This window comes from Mus caroli, chromosome 3 (assembly GCF_900094665.2).
Source record: "Mus caroli chromosome 3, CAROLI_EIJ_v1.1, whole genome shotgun sequence".
Taxonomy (NCBI): Eukaryota; Metazoa; Chordata; class Mammalia; order Rodentia; family Muridae; genus Mus; species Mus caroli.
In genome coordinates this window covers 58909053-58930145 of record NC_034572.1, presented here as the reverse complement: position 1 = coordinate 58930145, position 21093 = coordinate 58909053, and the positions used below count along the sequence as shown (strand labels likewise).

The 21093-nt window shown below is 41.8% G+C and overlaps 1 protein-coding gene across 4 annotated transcripts in view; it reads right to left on the bottom strand.

The window, feature by feature from the left end:
* The window catches only part of Kcnab1 (potassium voltage-gated channel subfamily A member regulatory beta subunit 1), a 420837-nt gene that overhangs the window by 88930 nt on the left and 310814 nt on the right, over positions 1–21093 (bottom strand). For all 4 annotated transcript variants that reach the window (XM_021157435.2, XM_021157436.2, XM_021157441.2 and 1 more), the window contains exons 3-4: positions 3663–3700; positions 1230–1309 (exon numbers count right to left, since the gene is read on the bottom strand). In XM_021157435.2, coding sequence (XP_021013094.1) covers positions 1230–1309; positions 3663–3700 — 118 coding nt within the window. The remainder of the gene's footprint in view (positions 1–1229; positions 1310–3662; positions 3701–21093) is intronic.

Sequence of the window (21093 nt, the reverse complement as noted above, 5' to 3'; positions counted from 1 at the left end):
CCTAAGAATATCTCCACTTCCACTTCCCCAGGCAGACTCACCAAGATTGAGGAGACTAAAATGTTCTCCTATAACCCTCCCAGTTCGATGATCAGTGTAAGAAACAGTTGGGCTGCCAGAGATTGGAGTAGGGAAGTCAATGCAGTTAGCACTTGGTTCGTCAGTGAGCCAGATATGGACGCCATTGTTAGCTAGTATTTGATGTAAACCAAAGTTGTTTACAAGGAAGGAATCATGATGCATGCTAGCTATGGCACATGCTCCAAATGAACAGACACGGGGTGGTACTGGAATTGTCTTCATTACTCCTTGTTTGTCTGTTGTTACATGTGACCTTAAATATTGGGAGCCTATCTTAGTTACATAGTGGCCATCAATGAATAACGATCCCAATGGCTGTCCCTTACAGTAGGAGTTGCAATCACTATGTTCCCCTCCTCTGCTTTACCCTATTTGGTATTGAGCAAGATTCAACAGAGAAAATCCCCTGAGAAGAGGGCATGCAGAAAGGAGCAAGGCCGAACAACTTTGACTTTCCTTTCTTGGATTCATTACAAACAACATAGATGTGGATGCTCAAGTCCTCTGATGGTCCTTAAAAATAGACAGGTCTTTGAAAAGGAAGAAACAAAGTAAGAAAAAGCTCCAAGAGTATTTGGAGCAATTATTATTGACTGGACAAGCCTCAGCTCTACTGTAACTGGCCTGGGGGAGGGGAGCAACTAGCTTGGTGTGTTCATATTCCAGCTGGATGTCTTCTCCCTTTGCTGGTGGAAGCTGGACACCCACATTCATTCCAGGAGACCAGGGCTCCATATCGATTCTAAAATACACTAGTTATGTTATGTGACATGTGCTTGCTGATCTGGCCTAATAGAACATCAGCTATGTGTTCTAACATAACAAGCCATGTTCAGACTGCCAAGTCGATGCTCAGGCCCAAAGGAAATCTCTACAAGTTACTCGTTACCTCCAGCAAGGTCTCTCTGTCACTTACAGTCTTCAGAATAGGGTCCAAAGTGCCCTCTTAGAAAAGTTGTTAATTTCTTGGCATCATTAAGAAATCACAACTTTCATGAATATCAGCGTAGGGCAGAGGAAGAACATGCCTGCTGTTATATGTACAAGAAGAGGAGTCCCTCCTTGCCAATGCCACAGCAACGTTTGAGCACACCCTCTTGCTTCCACCGATGATGCCATGTGAGAGCTAAAAACTTGTTCTGACTTACTTCCCAGCAGCATAGACCTCAGCCGTGTCGAAGAGATTAACTCCACTTTCATAGGCAATTGTCATCAGCCGTTCAGCAACCTGCAAGAGGATGCAAGGGTCATTCAGAAATGCCAGGCATTCTTCCTAGCTGGGAAGCAATGTTAAATCCTTTATCCACCTTTCACTCTGAGATCCCATGAACCACTTGTGTTTTTCTCAGCTGTAGTGAGTGACAAGAGAAAGAGAAGTATAAGGCAGGTGATTCTCCTACCCTCAGACACTGGGTAGGCTGTAATCTCACTCTTGGCGGGGTGTGTTTTGTTGCCCACGGAGCACTGAGGGGCTCAGATCTGTGTTTCCCATCCTGCTGGGAAGCCCTTGTATGAGAACACCCTCCGTGACATCTAATCTTGCTGACAAAGAGGGTCATCTGTATCAAAGCTGACTCCAGCCCTCAAGCCCTTTCTGCAAGTCAATAGCTTCTGGCAGTTGGAGGACTCCTGACCTAAAAACTTGTGACTTTCCTCAAGGCCTGGCCAACTGTGCTGATGAATCACAGGCCAGACAATCATGACTGTTGTTAAAGCTCCTGCCACCCACAGTGCAGCGGAACAATAAGCATCATCTTGGTGCTGCTGCTGAGTCAACACAGGGGAGGGGCAAGCTCCTCTGGGCTCAGGCTGGATCAGAGCTCCTTGTTCCATCCTCCTTGCTGCTCAGGGAAAGTAAGAGTGTGCCAGGAGAGGAGAGGGCTACCTACAACAATCAGCCTAAGGTAGAGATGTAGGAGGATGCTGGAAAACGGCAGTGGAGGAATCTTTCTCCACTTTGCTGATTAATTTGCTAGATGTTTGAACAATTTTTTTTTCCACTTCGCACATAATAACAATTGATTTTCCATTATGTTCTTTGGTGGTAGACTAAAGTTGTTTCACCAGCGTTTCTAATATAGACTGCTTCTGGTATTTTAAAAATTAGCCTCTCAAGACCATGGGTAGGCTAGTGTACATATCCACTAGCATTACCCACAAGGAAGCAGTTACTGATTTTTAATTTGGTAAGATTAAGACATTATTTTAAAGCAGAGTTGAAAAGTAAAGCGAATATAGTTTCCCTCATCCTGACTGCCCTGTTTTAGATGACAGTAAAAATTATTGTGGTATGTCATACAGCATATTGGTGGGTTATTTATTAGGAAATGTAACAATTACATCTTAGCTACAGAGAAGTTTTGAAATGGAGTACCTGAGAATAGACACCCTTCCCAGTCACAGGGTCTGAAGACCTTATGTGGAATAACGGGAAAAACATTGAAGTCTAAAGACTGGATTTAGGCCTTGATATAGTTTTGATCTGAAATGTCTTTCAAGTCCCCTGCATTTGGTCCCTGGTCTATAGCATCTTTTGGAGATGGAAGAATCCTTAGGAGGTGTGGCCTAGTGGTAGAAAGCTAACTCACAAGGCTCCTGCCTCTCTTAACTTCCTGGAGCTTCCAGTTCTCCAGCACCCAGAACATTATGGCCATTTTTACCTGCTTGGAGCAGAGAACTCCTGGAAGACCAAGAGAAAGTTGAAAGATCAGGGAACTAAACTCATTGTTATTGGCTTACAGTTTTAGCCCCTAGAAAAGAGGTGGGATTGAGCCATTCAGTTGAGAGTGTGATTGGGTTTGGCTAGTCGTCCTTGTTCCTCCTTGTGGACAGCTCTGCAGGACCCTTCCCATAGCTGCTCTCCAGAAGGACTCTAGCTGTTGGGTGTACATCTGTGTTAGTGTCTCTGCAAATGTTCATGACAACTTTATTGTGCAATTTTGAGAACTGGAATTTTGAAATGGCTCATCACAGAGGTTAGTCCTGCATGCCCAGACATGAGATCCCTACAGCAGAGAACAGACAGTATGAAGGGGAGATCAGAGACTTGTGGGGGGTAGGGGTGGAGACTAGATCTGCCCACAAAGCTAGCCACCATTGCCTTTTTCCTTCTACGCAGTGCACTAGGCACTGGCAGGTTGCATGCAGGCTGGAGACCCTGGCTGTGAACTTACTTCCCTCCTATGTTGCTGCTTACTTCAAGCCTAACAGTGTATGTGCCCTTTGCTGTACTCCCTGACTGTGCCTTTGTGTTACCCCCAAACATCCCTATCTGATGCCAGTCATAAGGTCTCTTGTTGTGCACCTGGGTCCTCCTGTGGGAAGAAAGGACTTCCTTCTTAGCTACTGGGAGTGTGGCTGTTGTGTGCTGCCAGCCCCCTAAAACTCTGCTTGGCTGGAGTCACCCAAGATCTGCTAAGCTAGCCTTACCTAATGACTGGGCAGCACAGTTACACACACACACACACACACACACACACACACACACACACACATCCAAGAAGAAAAAAATGTTAGGAAGGAAAGACAATCCCTACTGCACATTGTCTTCATTAGAACTGTAGAAGCTAAAAGCAGCTTACCTCATCTGAGATTTGACCTCCAAATGTCACCCATGTTCCTGGAAGAGAACAAATATTTGTGCATTATTGTAGCCATTTTTCCAAGATTGTACATAATAAGAGCAGACTTTTGTATCAAGCAGATAGTTCGTAAATGTACTTAGATGAGGGCACATGCAGCCTGTTGTCTAGCCTCCCGCCGTCCCCTGTCCACTTCCTAAATATTCCAGAAAGGGTCTATGAACCTTTGGGAGAAGAGGGCTTCTTCAAGCCACAATGAGTGCTTGTGGCAGGCAGCCCTGGCCTACAATGAGACTTTGCTTCTGCTATGGGACCAAATATACAAGGAGCCAGTGCTATGCAGCTTACTTGGGCTATACACCTATTTTTCCTTTTCTGCAGATAAGGCTCATTCTGACAGCAAACACAAGTAGATGTCCACAGCCACAGTGAACCTGACCTTGACTTCTTGCCTTTGCCCTAACAAGACTTTTCTTTTGTATTTTCTGTTCCCTTTTAAGAGGACCTTCTCAGACACTGCCAGACTCTGTTTACAAGACCTGGGTGGTGATAGTTCATGTACCTTCTCTGTGTGATCTGCCCTGGGAAGTCTCTGTTGGCTTGGGGTGAAGATAGAGGCAGGAACCAAGGTTAAGACAAAGAAGGCAAAGGGAGGGAGATGTAGCTAGCAGCCTGTGTAAAGTGAGACACTGAGCAGGCACATTATGCTCCTCTCCAGCAAGCCTCTTTAGTCAATTCCTTCCTCATCCATTTTTGGGGGTGGGGGCTTAAGTATATCAATGATATCACACTCATGTACTTAAGGTAGAGAGGTGATGTTACAGATTCTGTTTTCAGCGAATAGTTAATAGTTTATCTTGATAAATGCTCAAACCAAGACAAACTCAAGGCAGAATGGCAGGGAGTACTCTACCTTACGTCTGGGAGTAAAGCATTCATGGAGGACTTTCTAGAAAAGGTGACACCTTGGTTGAGTCTTATAGGAGTAAAAGGAATGGAAAAGAAAGCGGTAGACATTTCAGATATAGTCAAGCGCTTGGGAAAACAAGACGGTGCAGCTGAGCTGTATATAGACCATCAGTCCATGGGGTGAAACGAGGGCAGAGAGGGAGACCTGAGCAAGTGTGGAAGCAGTGAGGGTATGGGCAAGGTTGGTGTTTATAGGGCATGAATGAAACGCTGCTGGCAACTTATAGTCTTCATCCTACTGTAACAGACTCAGCTACTACTATGGCACACCTTCTAGATGCCACAAGGAATTTCTCTAGAGCTGGTCAGTGGTGGTGCACGCCTTTAATCCCAGCACTCAGGAGGCAGAGGCAGGCAGATTTCTGAGTTTGAGGCCAGCCTGGTCTACAGAGTGAGGTCCAGGACAGCTAGGGCTATACAGAGAAACCCTGTCTCAAACAAACAAACAAACAAACAAACAAACAAACAAACAAACAAACAAAAAACAACCAACCAAACAAAAAAGGAATTTCTCTTGAATCATTTGACAGGCTCAAAAGGCAATTTTACTATCCACGTTTGCAGCTGAGCAATCTCACATTAGCCAACACCAAGTGAGATACCCAAGCTTTCACAGACATGCTCGGCTTTGAGAAGGTTGTCCCTCTCAGTGTATCACGCTGGTGACTTAGACTATCAGTAAATGAGTGTGATACCCATAGACATATGTTGATGGAGTTACACGCTTTCCTTTTGTGCTCTGAGACTGAAACAGAGGGAGTGTATAATGATCTGAGTGTGCTCTCTATCTGCAGAGGTTGCCAATGGGAAGCCCACGGCTGACCTCAGCTTGCAGGCTTTCTTACCTTCGCTAGAATGGAATTGACCAGCTTGGTATTTTAATAAATTTTGAATGAGTTACTGACATTTAAACACATGGGAATTTTTTTTTCTGAAAAATTTTAAAAACAAATTTTAAATTTGTTGTCAACAGCATTGACAACAAGGTCAATATTCTTTCTAGGTAGGCACGCCCCAAACTGAGAAAGCAGAGGGTACCTTTATGAAAGACTATGCCAATTAATGGAAAGCTCCCCTCCTGCTGCTGCCTGTGCTTCCCCATGTATTCTGAACATTGACGTAAAATGGCTACTGCTTTGTACCATGTGCTTATTGCCATTTTTCTTACAGCAGAAATAAGTGGAGCACAAATTTGCACATAAAAAATTGCGTATTTTAAGAAAAAAATAGGCATAGACATTTTCTCCCCAAGATTATTCTAAACAAATGGAGAAAAATCCTATCCTGCGGCACCAAACTAAAACCAGCCATGACAGAAAAGATGGTCTTTGAAGACCTTAATGGCCGGGGAATGGCAGTGTTTGGTTTTGAATGTGAATTAAGTAAGTGAGATGCTGGGAAATGCAGCTCTGTATTGAGCCGGAAAAAAATGCTCTGCGTCAAAACCTTCTCACAGACTATACACATTTCTATGAGTCCCTTTGAATGCAGCAGAGACGGTGCACCCAGAGAACAAACATTTGAGAAGGTTGGTGGAACTAGCTCAGCACGTGAGGTGTGGGGACAAGACATTCAGCATGTTGAGTTGCTGCAAATGAGAAGTCGGGTATGGGTGAGAGCTCACTGTGGTGTAGTGAGCACTTGGAAGGGGTCGAAGAACTTTTGGATGGGGGCTCATGAAAAGAAAATCATGAGGGATGGCTGTCTTGTGTGATGTGAGGAAGTCTCAGATTGTTTGGAAACTGAGTATATACTGGTCAAAGTCAGTGTTGCCAGAGGTGGGTGGTGCTGTCAAGTCAAGGACCAAAGATGGCACTACTTCATAGGAGCACTATACCTGAGCGTCTTAATTTTCTCACTCATCATAGATGGCTTTGGGGAAAGAACTAAAATGGCACAAGCTATGGGTTCAGTAATGAATCCCACAAATTAGCTATTCTTCTATGTCTTCAAGCAAAATTAGGTCAGTGCTTAATGAATTTGCTGGCTTGCTTGCACTGTGCAATGAAAGCCTTTTTGTTTGTTTGTTTGTTTGCTTGTTTTTTTAATTGTTCCTCTCATCAATGGGAATAGACCCATCTCTACTGAGTCCTGAAGATTTCCCCGAGCCTGGGATTCTTGCTGACCTTACAAATCATCTGTACTTGAACACTTCATACAGGGGCATTCCTTAACTTACAAAGAGGTTATAGCCTGGTAAATCTATCACGTGTTAAAAAACACCATAAGCCATATACGTTTCACATTCCGCATGTACCCAATATTCTAGCTTAGCCAGCGGTCTATTGTATGGTATCAGCTGTTTCCTCCATGGTAAGCTAGCTGACCAGAGGCTTACCCACCTGCCACTGCCCAGCATCAGGACAGGATTTAATGCAAATTTTGTCCCAGGAAAGATCACAATTCACATGCAAAGTACAAAAGTTTGGGCTTTAGCTCAATTGCTGTGGTACTAGACTAGCACACACAAGACCCTAGATTTCATCCCTAACACCATAACAGAGATCAAAGTGTAGTTTCTACCAAATGTACATTGCTGCTGCACCATCATAGAATTATAAATTGCAAGTCAAGACATCGTTATATCAGAACCTATATTTGCATATATTATGATTTGTTGCCCTCAGACCTGACAAAGCTTGGGGAAGTCACTTATTGAGGAATAACAATCCATCTCTAGATGAGAATTATAGCCTAAAATTCATCCTCTAAGACAACGTTGTTCAAAACGGGATCCTGAAAATTTCTCTGATTTCAAGTTTTATGCAAATAAACTAGCATTGTTTAGCTCACTTCTATTAATTAGTTACTGATGGTATTGAAGACGCAATGCAACTCTGAAAGCCAGAACTGTATGTACATTTCAGTGGAAAGGAAGGCCAGCCTACAGCTATGCACTGGAGGTGATTCCAGTCATGATGTGATGGCACTAGTATCAGGAGCAGTTCTATTTCAAAAGTATCAGAAAATCAAAACAAAACAACAAACCCCAACTCTTCTATGTTGCTTTTAAAAATGTGAGGTTACACATGTAGCAGATATACAACTTAGTCTTCATGGGAGTTCCCAACAAGTAGGGCAGGGCTTGTCCCTGACTCTGTTGCCTGCCTGTGGATTCTGTTCCTCTAACTGGGCTGCCCTGTCTGGCCTCAGTGGGAGAGGATGTTCCTGTTTCTGCAGTGATTTGATGTGCCAGGGTGGGTTGGTACCCAGGAGAGGCCTCTGTCTCCTGAGAGGAAGAGGGGGGAGGGAGGGGCTGTTCGAGGTGGGGGGCTGTGAGGATGTGGGGACTGTGATTGGGATGTAAAGTGGATAAATAAATAAATGGAGGAGAAAAAAAGAATGTAAGGCTGTCTACATCGTAGTGAATGTCAGATAGCCTAAAGGACACTATCATGCAGAATAAAGACATTAGGTCAAAGCAGCGATGAATTATGAAAATATAGTGATGGTTAAACAATTTTCCTTTTCAAATAGGTTAAAATTATCAATATATAGCAGTACATGCATCATGTATGTTTATGTTATGACTCTGGTTTGAATATTGTTTGTGTGCCACCGATAGCTCATAGGTCGGGAGTCTGGCCTGGTGCTGTTGGGAAGTGGTGGGAATTTTAAGAGGTAGATCTTGTAGGGTAAGTAAGCCCTTGGCAGCTGTCATGAGGGAGATGTTATGAAAGGACCAAGTTTGGCCCTTCTGTCCTCTCTTCTTATTTGAGACCAGAGTCATTTTTTCACTCAGACATGTACTTCTGTCATGTTGTGCTGCCACAAATTGACCTCATAGAGGCCAGGTCAAGCTCACTGCTCCCCTCTATCCCCAACCACTCTTTGTTCCCACTAATCTTGGACTTTGCACCTTCAAAACTCTAAGGTAAATACGTAATCAGTGTCAGGTATATTATTATTATAGGGATGGAAGGTTAATAAAACTACATATATACACCATAACTAAAACAAAACAAAACAAAACAAAACGGTGTTTCTTATTTTGGAAGTTAGCTATTATTCCAATTGTGTTACCTTGTTCAAGGGGACTACCTCCCCAGATCCTTTCATCACACACTACTCTCCAAATTCCTAGAATGAAAGTGGAGCCTTAGTAGATGATTGGCCAATGTTGGTTAAGTTGAACTGAATTGCCTTTTGACTTCAAAGTCTTGGGTCCATTTCCCACTAAGCATATTTACTTTGATTTATTGAAGAGGGATGCATAATGCCCATTAATAATTTATTAGTTTGTCTAGTTCATTAGTTTGTTAGTTTCTAAGTGGTTGATATGCTTCCCACCATCCCTAGGTACAATAGCCATTTTCTTTCCTGGAGAAGGGCCTTATGGTAATCTTTCCTCTTGCTTCAGGACTCCAGTGAGGGGGAGTGGTGACATTGTGGGAAGATGCACCCACTATCACTAGGGAAGGAGATGCCACAGTCCTTCTTGCTGAAGGATACTAGAGCAACAGCTGTGTAGTCAGGGGTTTCTGATTCTAGGATCTCATGTTCTATTATATTGTCTCCAGGAGAGCTAAGGTGGTTTTGCTATTTAATATGATTCTCTTAATGGCAGGATGATGTGGGAAGAACTCTGTTCATTCATTAAGAGAAATACATTAGTTCAAGAGTAAACAAAATAACAAACTCAGAAATCTTAGGCCTATGGATATGGGCTGAGGAGAAGTTTCTAGTAGTGGGTCTGGGATGTTTAGGCAGATGACTGAGGTAAGGTTGAGGAATTCACTTCTTGTATTTGTCATGTTACATCAACCTAAAGGTATAGAATGGAGACACTCATTTCCTGAGGAAGCAATGTATTCAATCAGGCCTGGGCTGGAGTCCTGAGTCTTCTACTCACTAGGAGGATAACAGCTGGTGGCAACAAACAAACAAACAAATAAATTCTGCACAGGACTCTTAGGAAATACAAGGAAAGGTAACGGTCTACCTCAGTGACACCATTAGCTCCCCGTCTTAGCTTAGCATTAGAATTTCCTAGAAGCGCTACTCTAATATTTTATTTGCATCTGAGCTGCATCCTGATTACCTATGTCTTTAATAAGCAACCAAGAGATCTGAACATGGCATGACATATTGAGAATCCCTACTGTGGCCACAGCAGAGATGCAGGCTTGTTCTGCAGGACTGGGACACAGCTTAAGGCCACACCCCCTGTAAATGATGCAGGAGCATCTCTCCTAACTCTTCCTCCTCATTTTGGCTTGCATCTGTCAGTATTTTACCCAGAGCCTGGCCTTTATTTTTGGATCCAAGCTGCAGACTTTTTTTTTTTTTCTGGCTTCTAGTATGTTGCTAATGAGCATCTGGCCAGAGTTAACAAATGTGTTATCAACTAAGCCTTTTCTTTTTATTTTGGATACCTTTTCTTACAAGAACCGATAATACCACCCAGGCTCTCAGGGGGTGAGGATGGCATCCTCTCACACCTGCACTTTACAAAAGAGCCTGAAATAGCAATAAAACTAGAAAAGGAAGTGGTGAAGGCCACGAGGAATTAAAGCGTGCCTCCAAGGTAGGTGAGGTGCAAGTTGTATTCCCATTTACAGCTAAAGAAAGTGTACACACACACACACACACACACACTCACGTACACTTTTAATGACTAAACACCATTTAAATCCTTTGTCTACCACTTGGAATGTGGTAAGATGAGAAACTACAGATGAGGAAGAAGTTCTCAGAATCTGCCATATGGCTTCACTGTGTTTTTTCCCCCTAGACGAGTGGTTCTCAACCTGTGGGTCCCGACCCCCAATGGGACCTGAATGACTCTTTTACAGGGGTCACCTTAAGACGATCAGAAAACACAGATATTTACATTACGATTCATACTAGCAACAAAATTACAGTTATAAAGTAGTAATGAAAATAAATTCTTTGGTCGGGATGGGGGTGGTCACCACAGCAAGAGAAACTGCCATAAAGGGTTGCAGCATTAGGAAGGTTGAGAACCATTGGTCTAGAATCTTCTGTATGCATCTTCAGTTCTAATCCTTACCGGAAAACTCAACAGCATTTTTTGAAAACACCACTTATTCTGCATATGAGGAACTCCAGTATTAGAGCAGTGACTTGCCAGGATTCTTTAGTGGTAGGCTGTTTAAGAGTCCCGTGCTGATTTTGGGTGATGTACCTTGAGTCCCCTACCTACCCCATGCTCCATTCCAGCCAATTGTACATCTGTCTGTTTGCAACATCGTCCTGCTTCCAGCTCCATGTTGTTTTAAGAGTTATTCCAGGGTAAGTTTGCCCAGAACCATTTTGTTATATTTGTCCATTTGTCTGATCAGTACAAGTTAAAGACAAGAGCGTGGTGTTAAAGATAGGACGAATGACAGGGATGTGCCATTTGGAAGTGGTCAACCTTAGAAGAGTTATAAAGCAGGGTCTTCTCTCCTTGAGTGGCTCAGGAGCTATTTAAGCATCAGTAGGACTGACATCTTGGTATACACTGTAAGCCTTCATCAGAAAGGACAACCTACGCTCTGAATTTTGATGCTAGATTAACTGTAACTACCCATTTAAATCTAGGTTCCTTTCCTGAAATCTCTTTACAAAGACATGATTTCTGAATTGATTTGGTTTCTTGAGCCACTTAGGAAAATTCAAAATGAAAAAAGCTTACAATCTTTAAGGTTTTCTTCTCTGCTTTTATTTCTTTTGCCCATGTTACTGAATTATATCTTTGCACCTTTTAAGCCTGAAGCAAAAGTTATTTAAAGATTACTTTCATTAAACAATCCATCTAATAAACAAGGGTTGCAGCAAACCACAATTCTCCTGACGAAAATGGGACACCGAATGTGGTTCGTCATATTATATTCCAAATTTCTTGGTTATGGCTCCTAATCTTTTTCTTGTACCGATATTTATTTATTGGGGATTATTTACTCAAATGAAACTGGTAAGGCACAAAAACTCAGTATACAACCTCAACAAAACTTTCTCAATACGTACAGTAGTTAACATAGGAGAAGTAAGCAGTGTTAGAGTAAAAGTAGACACAGCATAGAATATAAGAAATAAATATAATTTTTGATTCTTAAAATAAATTCAAATATTTTAAATACCTTCTTCCAAACTGTGACCTACTGCTAGGATAGCCAAGGTTTTTACCCTGTGGGATCTTTGCACACTGGAATATAGTCTGTGCTCAAACACATATTTTTATTTCTTTTGGGGTCTTTCATGCTTTTCCACAGCAAGTTACTATGGGTAAGAGTTCTGATGAATTACCAAGAATTTGAAAGCCAACGTGGGCTTCTGCACTATTTCTTTTATCCCTGAACATTCTTGTTGAATTGCTGTTGTCACTGATAGTTCAGAGAGGTGTTCTACCTCAAATAGGAATAACTCTGAAAAGTTAATATTTCTGAACATGAGAAAATACAGTGTGAATTCATGTGGATGCTAAGATCTGTTAAGAAACACATTTTAATTTCCTGAAAAGCAAAAAAAAAAAAAGTCTAGGTGAAAACAAGAAGATAATAATTGTAAAAAGGATGAAAAATGTTTTTGCAACAGTCCTTTCAAGGTCTTCTTCCTGGGCCATGAATGACCAGATGTTCAGGATATTAAATATTATTAAAAGGCAAATTTTGTGTTCAGAGAGTAGGAATAGTGTGACATTCCTAATGAAGCAGGAATAAAATGTGCTTTTGACTAAGAAATTCTTGAACTTTAAAAGAATTAAAACAGAATATATATGTATATATACATATGTATATATATATACATATACATATACATATATATGTGTGTGAGAGAGACAATTTGATAAAAACCTAAAATAATTCTCATTCTAAGCCATAATGCAGTTAGATTCATTCAGTTCCTATGTTCACTTATAGATTCAATTTACATATAAACTTTACGTTACTTCATTGGCGATTATACATACATGCTGCTAATAATTTTACTTATTAAAAAATAAGTCTATAATCTTTTCCTACTAGAACATTTATAGCCATACCAAGTTCAGAGTATTTCTACATCACCCATAGAATGACACACACTCCTTTTATGCAGAATCTTCTATTTCTATCAAAATAATAGAAACCTTCATTTCTCAGTAATTATATGCAGAAGTTTGACACAACATCAAGAACAAAGTGGAATAGTCCTAAATCATAAAACCAGGATAATCTATCTTTAATGTTAGGATTCAATTTAATCTAGACTCTACTTGATTATATGCTTGATTAGGTCAAGGGACACTTTGGAGATTAGTGAAGGGCATTTCAGGGTGTGTCTATGATGGGGTTTCTGGAGATATTTAGCATGTGCCATAGTGAGTGTACTGATCCTGAGATGAACTCGTATGATGGTATTATTGAATGGTGGTGAAAGGTATGAGGTGGGGCTTACATGAAGGAAGCGCTGTGGGTGTGTTTTTTAAGGCCTATATCCTTCTCTAACTTCTAGTGTTTGCTTTTTCTCTGTTTTCTGGTCTCCATGACATGAATTGTTCTGTATGATTTTCCCTCCCAGCCACCATGGTTGATGCCTTTGAAACTGTGAACCAAAATGCAACCTTCCTCAAGTTGTTTCTATTTGGCTTTTGGTTTCAGTGACAAGAAGACTGATTAACGGAAATCCATTGTACTTCCAAATGATAGTCTATCTTGAAAAGTTAGTCTATGTCCAAGAGAAGCACAGAACAACTCCTGGAAACCTGGTCTCTAGAGACAAGCTGCTGTTGTCAGCTCTAGCTTTCCCACCCAGGCTTCATCATAGAGACAATGATATTATAATAGCACAGTCATGATTACATGGTAGAACAGTGAAATTTCCTGGCATATGATATGGACAGCAATCCAGGAATTTAGGTAAATAGAAACCAAAGAACATAAGCATTATAGTTTTATTTTAACAGCCTTCTGTTGATCTCAAACACAGAATGTAGGCCTTCTTGGGAAATTCTTTAACAGACTCCCAAGTGAACTATTCAGCCCCAGAGACAGTATAAAACATGGCACCTGTCATGTTCTCCTGGGGTCTCTTATGAATGAAGCAAGAGTAGGAGAGAAGAGATGATCAATGACAGATAAAGTTAACCAATTTTTTAAAATTACCTGCTCCTCTTTTTGTCAATACATTGCTTGGAAATGAGTTCATCTGAATGAATACATCATTATTTTAGTTAGTGGCCACATGCCCAAGTGCACACCAGTAGAATGTTCTGGAGGGAGGCTAGGAGGTCATCATGGATCCAGGGAAATGTCAAGGTAGGATAACACTAACATATGCTATCTTAAAGCAGCATAGTGTCAGCTATTTCTTCTGATGGTCCCAGTGACTCTGACTGGGGAAGAAGGAGGTGTTCCCAGAGGGAGCACCAGGACAGAGAGCTTCCTGATGATGCTCCATTTTTGGTAGTTTTGTGATAGGTCAAGAATCTCAGGAACCACTCACTATGAGAAAAGAATGTTTTGTCAGAACAACTATAGTGATGGTTTCTTTTAAAACACATTTTACTAGTTCTTTGAGAATGTTAAGTGGTGAATTTTGGTCATATTCACTCTAAACTCTTCCCTATAACAATTCTCAGATTCACCCCATCTCCCTGTCTTGTCCTCTTTACTGTTATTATTTCGTGTGTGTGTGTGTTGATTCTGATTTGTGCTGTTCCTATAATCCCAGGACTGGTTGACCTGTCCAGAGAGAGAGTTACAACTTTAAAGAAGACCAATACTGAAGTAGCTCCTCTGTTAGGAATGAGGACTCATGGACCTCTTTCCACTCCATCTAGGATGTTGGCTGGCCTGATCTTGTACAGGTCTCGTGCAGTTGCTGTGATGAAGAATGGCTTTCAAAGGGTAGGAGAGGTACTACCAGTCCCTTCCTCAGGACAGGGGCTCTGTTTGTCTTGTTTATTACTGTCTCCAACAACATAATGGAATTCAGTTTTGCCAATTAAGTTCCTCCTCAGTTAGTAGGCAGCACATTATAAAATTATTTTTTCTTATTTTACAACAACTCTAAAAGGCATATTTAAATTTTTTCTTTTGGATATACTTCAAATTATGCCCACAGACAATTCATGAATTCACTCTTGAGACTTAATTCATGCCTAAAATGGACACTGATACTTACTCACTGCATAGTTGTGAGAATGAAATGAGATGATGATTATGCCAACCGATACTTTGAGAACTTATAGTGTGTCAGTCACTGTGAATATATTCTATAGACACAATGCACATCAATCATGACCTCTATGATCTGAGTTTGTTTGTTGGCAGGTGCTGCGGTTGGTTACTAAGCCTGGTCTGTGAGACTCTACAGCTCACACTGTTAGATGACTTCAACTATATGCACAGCAGCACTCAGGCTATGACCAGGAGTCACTGCATGTTACTTCCCTTCTTATCTCCTAAGAGAAACTATTTGAAACAACAGAAGTTCTAGAGGAAGATACTACTTTAGAGACTGCAGTGAAAGCCCAACTCAGTAGAATATATCACTTCTAAAGGCAACCCCAGTTGGAAAAAGCTCTGGGAAAGTTGTTATTTGTTATGGATTTTGAGGTAGAACATTATGAATAGGAAAAATTAAAAAGATACTCCAATGTTCAAAGATTTTTTTAAAGCTGGAAGCAAAGGTAAATAAAAATGAACACCTAGTTCCCTATTTGCTTCTCACACTGGTGAGCAGAAGGACATATGCCCACTTTCTGGCTGGGCCTCTTGCATGCTGTGTGGGAAGCAAATTGCTTTCAGATGTGCCAAACTTCCTAATCTACCCAGCCAGTGATAAGCAAGTAACTCAGGCAAGTCAGGGTTGCAACTCAGGGGAAAGCTGGGTTGGTGTCCCTTGTCCAGGTCAGTGAATGTCAACTCCAGCCCAGGAAGTGGGAGCACCTGGGGAATGAGCCACCCCTGCTAGGGACGGATCATGGTTTAGTGAGTTGGAGAAAAGGTCCAGGCATCTCTCTTTTTCTCTCTCTCCTCCTTCCTCTCTCTTACCCCATATGTGTATGTTTAATAGAGCTTCCATGTGGGTAGAATAGCAGCCACAGTCAACAACTGTTTTAAATGATGATTAGGACATCATGGTACTCAATCAATCCATGTGAGAACCACAGTATAGGAAAAGAAACCATAATAAGGGTGAAGAACCATTTAGCAGAGAGGGCAGAAGGTGGCTTTGACCCCAAGCTGGAGATTGTAATGCCTCATATGGCCTTCAGTTTGACCATTCATATGCTTGAATGTTTGGTTCACAGTTAGTGGAACTGTTTGGAAAGGATTAGGGGAAGGAGGTGTGGCCTTGTTGGAGGAGGTATAATACTGGAGTGCACTTTGAAGTTTCAAAAGCCCATGCCACGGCCAGTGTGTCTCTCTCTGCCTGCTAAGTGCAGACCAGGATGTAGCTCTAAGCTACTTCTCCAGCATCATGCCTGCCTTCCTGCCACCATGCTTCCTGTCAGGATAATGGACTAACTAAAACCATAAGCAAGTCCTCAATTAATTGTTTTCTTCTGTAAATTGTCTTGGTCATAGTGTCTCTTCCCAGCAACAGAAAATAAGGCAAGACTACTCCTTTGCATTCTCTCTGGTTCTTTGACCTTCATTTTACTAGTGCAAAAGTCTCAGTGGCAGCAAATGATTACAGTAAAAATAGCTTAGTAGAAAAAAAGAAAGATGGGATTTAGGAAAAAAAAAAAGCATCAGCACTCTTGTTTTCTGGGACAGGATCAAACAGGCTGCTAGTGGGTTTATGACTTAGAAATTTCTCTTGCTCAGTCCTCAGCCCCATGGCTTTAGTGGCCATTCATGACACCTTCCTGGCAAAGCTCAAATGTGAATAGGTCAACTATCTGGCTCTTTGTTACCTATAACAAAGATACTGGATCTGTACTAGAAAATCATTCACAGGTTGTAGGGTGGACCCACGACCAGTCCTCCCTTTCTAAAAGTTGTTTGTCCTTAATCCTCTGGCCTTGCCACACCCCTTTTCCAGCCTCCACAGATAGCAGACGCCGAGCTCTATAGGGAAAGAATGAAGCTGACAAACTATAAATGCTTTCTGCTTCTTACTACACAATCTACCAACTTCCTAGAGCAGAAAGGATTGCTATTCTGCTTAATTCTGCATGAGCTTCCAGCTGCCCACAACTCTGCTGGTCAACAAAGGGCCAGCTCCTCACCTATGGCGTGCATCTATCTGCACTAGTTCCTTCATCCCCAGGGGCTATCTGATCCAGCTACACACTGACTTGTCCAGTGGCTGGCCTCCCTTCCTGCTCCACTTCTCCACTGATGAAAATAGTGACAACCTCAACCATCTCTAAGAAAATTGCTTACCCTCAAATTCTTTTCTTAGAACCTGCTTCATACATACAAAATGAACATATAACAAAGAGTGCCACCCTCCGATCCCTCTAGGGACTTTTCTCTCCCAGGCACATATTACTTGCTTTCTTATGCTTTGATTTCCTTTGCAGATAACACTCCAGCAGATATTAGTTATCTCCCATGTACTACTGTTGGTATCATCTGGGTGTCTTGAATGCTTCAGTGTTTGTTTATTTCATGATAAATTTTTAAAAAGTGGGTGTGTGTGTTTGTGTGTGTGTTTGTGTGTGTGTTTGTGTGTATGTGTGTGTGTGTGTGCATCTCTGTGTGTGGAAGTCAGAGGACAATTTTTTTTGGAAGTCTCTTTTTCCACTATGTGGGTCTCAGGGATCAAAGCCAGCTTGACATACTTGCATAGCAAATGCTTTTGCCCACCCAAGCCATCTCAACCACCATTTTTATCATCATTTTCTCACTTTCTATTTCCTATTTTTATGGTATCTTATGCTTTCAAAGACATCTCAAGTGGTCAAGCTTAAACATAAATGCAAATTAAATTGACTCAGAAGGTTGTTCTTATATATACATAACTATAATAAAGAAGAAAAGGACTTCAGTTAGAGAGGGAGTGGAAAGGATAAAGAAGAGTAGAAAGGGAGAAAGAGGGGAAGAAATGTTGTATATATGGTGCTAATGTATGGAATTATCAAAAATACTTTAAATTAAAAACATGCTTCCTTTTTCCTTTCTCCTTCCCATTATTGATACTTTCATCGGGCCTTATTTCCCTCAAACTCTGACCTGCATTTTGTGCTTGTGTTCATACATGCTCATGGTGCAGAGAGCTGGGCTCACAGGGGCCACTTCACATATCATCACATTTGAATCTTCTACACAACTACAAAACGGAGAGTGTTTGGCTCTGCAAACTTCTCCGTATTGACTTTTCCTGCCCTCTCTTCCTTGCTGTCTGCTATTTGACTACCATGATTGGAATTAGCTTTGTAAAGCGCATCTGACCAAAGTGGAATTGAATCATCTCGACTACGGGTCGCATAACAAAACCACAAGTTTCCTGGTATAGCATCTGGGCATTCTGTATTTCCTGGTATGGCTTCTGTGCATTCTGTGCTTCAAGGTTGCGTCTCATCATTTTCTCCCTCATGATAATTCCCTCTCTAGGCTTCTCTTACTGAAATTTATCACTTCACTTAGGAAATATTTATGAAGCCTTCTCAAGCCCCTCTAAATCTTGCCAGATGATAAAATCAATGGCAAGAATTAATTATGGCCTCCATTTTCTGGAGGCATAAGTAGGAAAAGAAGACACATACTCAAAATATTCCAGTGTCTAGTCTAGGCACCAAAGTGCCATGCTGTGGTTTGAATAGGTATGGCCTCCATAGACTCCTGTGTGAATGCTTGGACAATAGTAAGGGGCACTATTAGAAGGTATGGCTTGTCACTGTGGGGTGGGCTTTGAGGTCTCTTATTTGCTCAATTTGTGGCCATTGGGACACAGTCTTTTCCTGCTGCCTTTGGAACAAGATGTAGAACTCTCAGCCCCTTCTCCAGCACCATGTCTGCCTGTATGCTGTTGTGCTTCCTGTCATGATAATGTAATAAACTTCAGAAACTGTAAGCCAGCCCTAATTAAATATTTTTCTTTATAAGGGTTGCTGTGGTCATGGTGTCTCATCGCAGCAAGAAAACCCTGACTGAGGCACATCTTTATTTATCAGACTGACAGATTCTTATTTATCACACAAAATATGGCAGTTCCTAGCAGTGGCCAATTCCTCATGTGTTTCATGTCTGCATCTTGTACTCCTCTGTACTGTGACAGTATGATTTTTAAAAAAATGATTTGTTTATTTTATATATGTGAATACACTGTCACTGTCTTCAGACACCCAGAAGAAGGGTATCAGATCCCATTACAGATGGTTGTGAGCTACCATGTGGTTGCTGGGAATTGAACTCAGGACCTCTGGAAGAGTAGACAGTGCTCTTAACTGCTGAGCCATCTCTCCAGCCCAACAGTGTGATTTTTAATTGCTCTTTTCTCAGTCTTTCCTTGTCCTGGCTGCTTCTGACTCCCCTTGCCTGTAAGTCCTCTTCCTCCAGAGTCTTCTGTGCCTTCCTTCACCCTTGCATAGGGAGCCCTTGAATCCATTCTTATATTTCCAAGGACCCCCATAGCTCTCTGAGCACTGATCATGATTATGTATTCTGTAAATAGGCATTCACTGAGCATCTCTTCTGTTCTAGACATGTGGACTAAACTGATGATCAAATAGCAAGCAAGTCAGATGGAAAGCATCACCATCATTACACAGCATTTCAATATGCAGGGATGTTCCATGGGGACAATATAGCTGAAAACCAGGCCTTTCCAGTGTTGGCTGTGTAAGGACCTAGACCTGTGGCCTTTCATCCTATTATCCCAGCACAGAATCTGTTTATTGGCCATTCGGTCCACGTGCACATGGAAGGACCTGCAGTGTCCTGGATTCCCCGCTTGGCAGGATGCACTCAGCTCACCCAGCTTCTAGCCTCAGAGAGCTCACAAGAGAAGATACAGGTAGCACAGGGAATCTCTTCTGAGAGAAGGCTGATAGGCATGGTGGAGCCTACAGTGTGAATATGAACGGGAGGTGAGGTCCGAGACCAAGATGGAGAGTGAAGGCATGTCTGTAAAGTGCTTGGTAGAGTTCAGCGCACCGGCCGGGGTAAGTCAAACCTGTCATCCATCCTCTCACTCCTGCTCTTCGCTGTATGCAGCCCTGTGGTTTGACTGTCAGCTCTAATTTAGCTTCTGCTCATTACCTCATCACCCACTTTCTATAATTACATGTTGGGCAGCTCTTTCTCTTCTCATTTTAATTAGTTGTCAAATATAAAATGAACATTAGCAGTATTTTCTGCCTCGCTCTCATGGATACCCTCCTTTGTATGTTTTCATTATCCAGGTGTTAGGATGAGTCTTTTATTTGTAAATGAGCCACTAATCTCACAGTACTTCAAGATTATCGGGAACATGTACGAAAGACTGTACCAAAAACTTGGGGTGGTTAGACGGCCCAGCAAGAAAGGCATTTGCCCTTAAGTTTGATGACCTGAGTTTCATTCCTGGGTCATACATGTTAGGAGACAACTGCCTCCGCAAGCTGTCCTCAGACTCCATGAGCACACCTTCTCCCATAGCTGTAACTTCAAAGATTAAAAAATAATATATTAAAAATCCAAAACTGGGGCTGGAGAAGTGGCCCAAGCATTCCTGAGGAACCAGGTTTGATTCCTAGCATCCACACGGCCACTTGGAACTGTCTGTAACTCTAGTTCTAGGGGATCTCATACCTTCTCCTGTTTCCATGGCATTGCACATCCACGGTGCATAGAAATATATGCAGCCATTATCCATCACATAAAACAAAAGTAAAATAAGTACAATAAGTACAATAAGAGAGCCAAGAAAGTGTCTTCCAGGCAAACTGAGGCAGCAGAAGATGAATGTGGCCTGACTCACTAAACCCTGAGCAAACCTCAGGTTGGAGCTTGGCTACTAACACCATAAGAAAGGCACATAAGCTGAATAAGACTAGAAGGGTCTAACTCTTCTTGGTTCTGTGGGTGGTTCTGTGTTTATGAGTGCTTCATTTCTTTAGAAAAGAGTCCTTTATATTTCTTCTTAGAATACAGTTTCATGGATTTAAATACTTCCCCCCTGAGCTGGGCAGTAGTGGCGCACACTTTTAATCCCAGCACTTGGGAGGCAGAGGCAGGTGGATTTTTGAGTTCGAGGCCAGCCTGGTCTACAGGGTAAGTTCCAGGACAGCCAGGGCTACACAGAGAAACCCTGTCTTGAAAAAAACCAAAACCAACCAACCAACCAAACAAACCCCCAAACTTCTACCAGTTCTGTTTTTTTAAGATTCATTTTATTTTTTTAGATATGTATGGCTGTGTTTGAGTGTGTTCACATGAGTGTAGGTGCCCATAAAGACAGAGGCATCAAATCTGCCTAGAACTGCAGTTACAAGCAGTGGTAAGCTACCATGTGGGTTCTGGGAACTGATTTGTGTACTCTTTTTTTTTTTCCAGGATATTTGCCATTTATATAGAAAAACAGGACAAGAGGATATGTT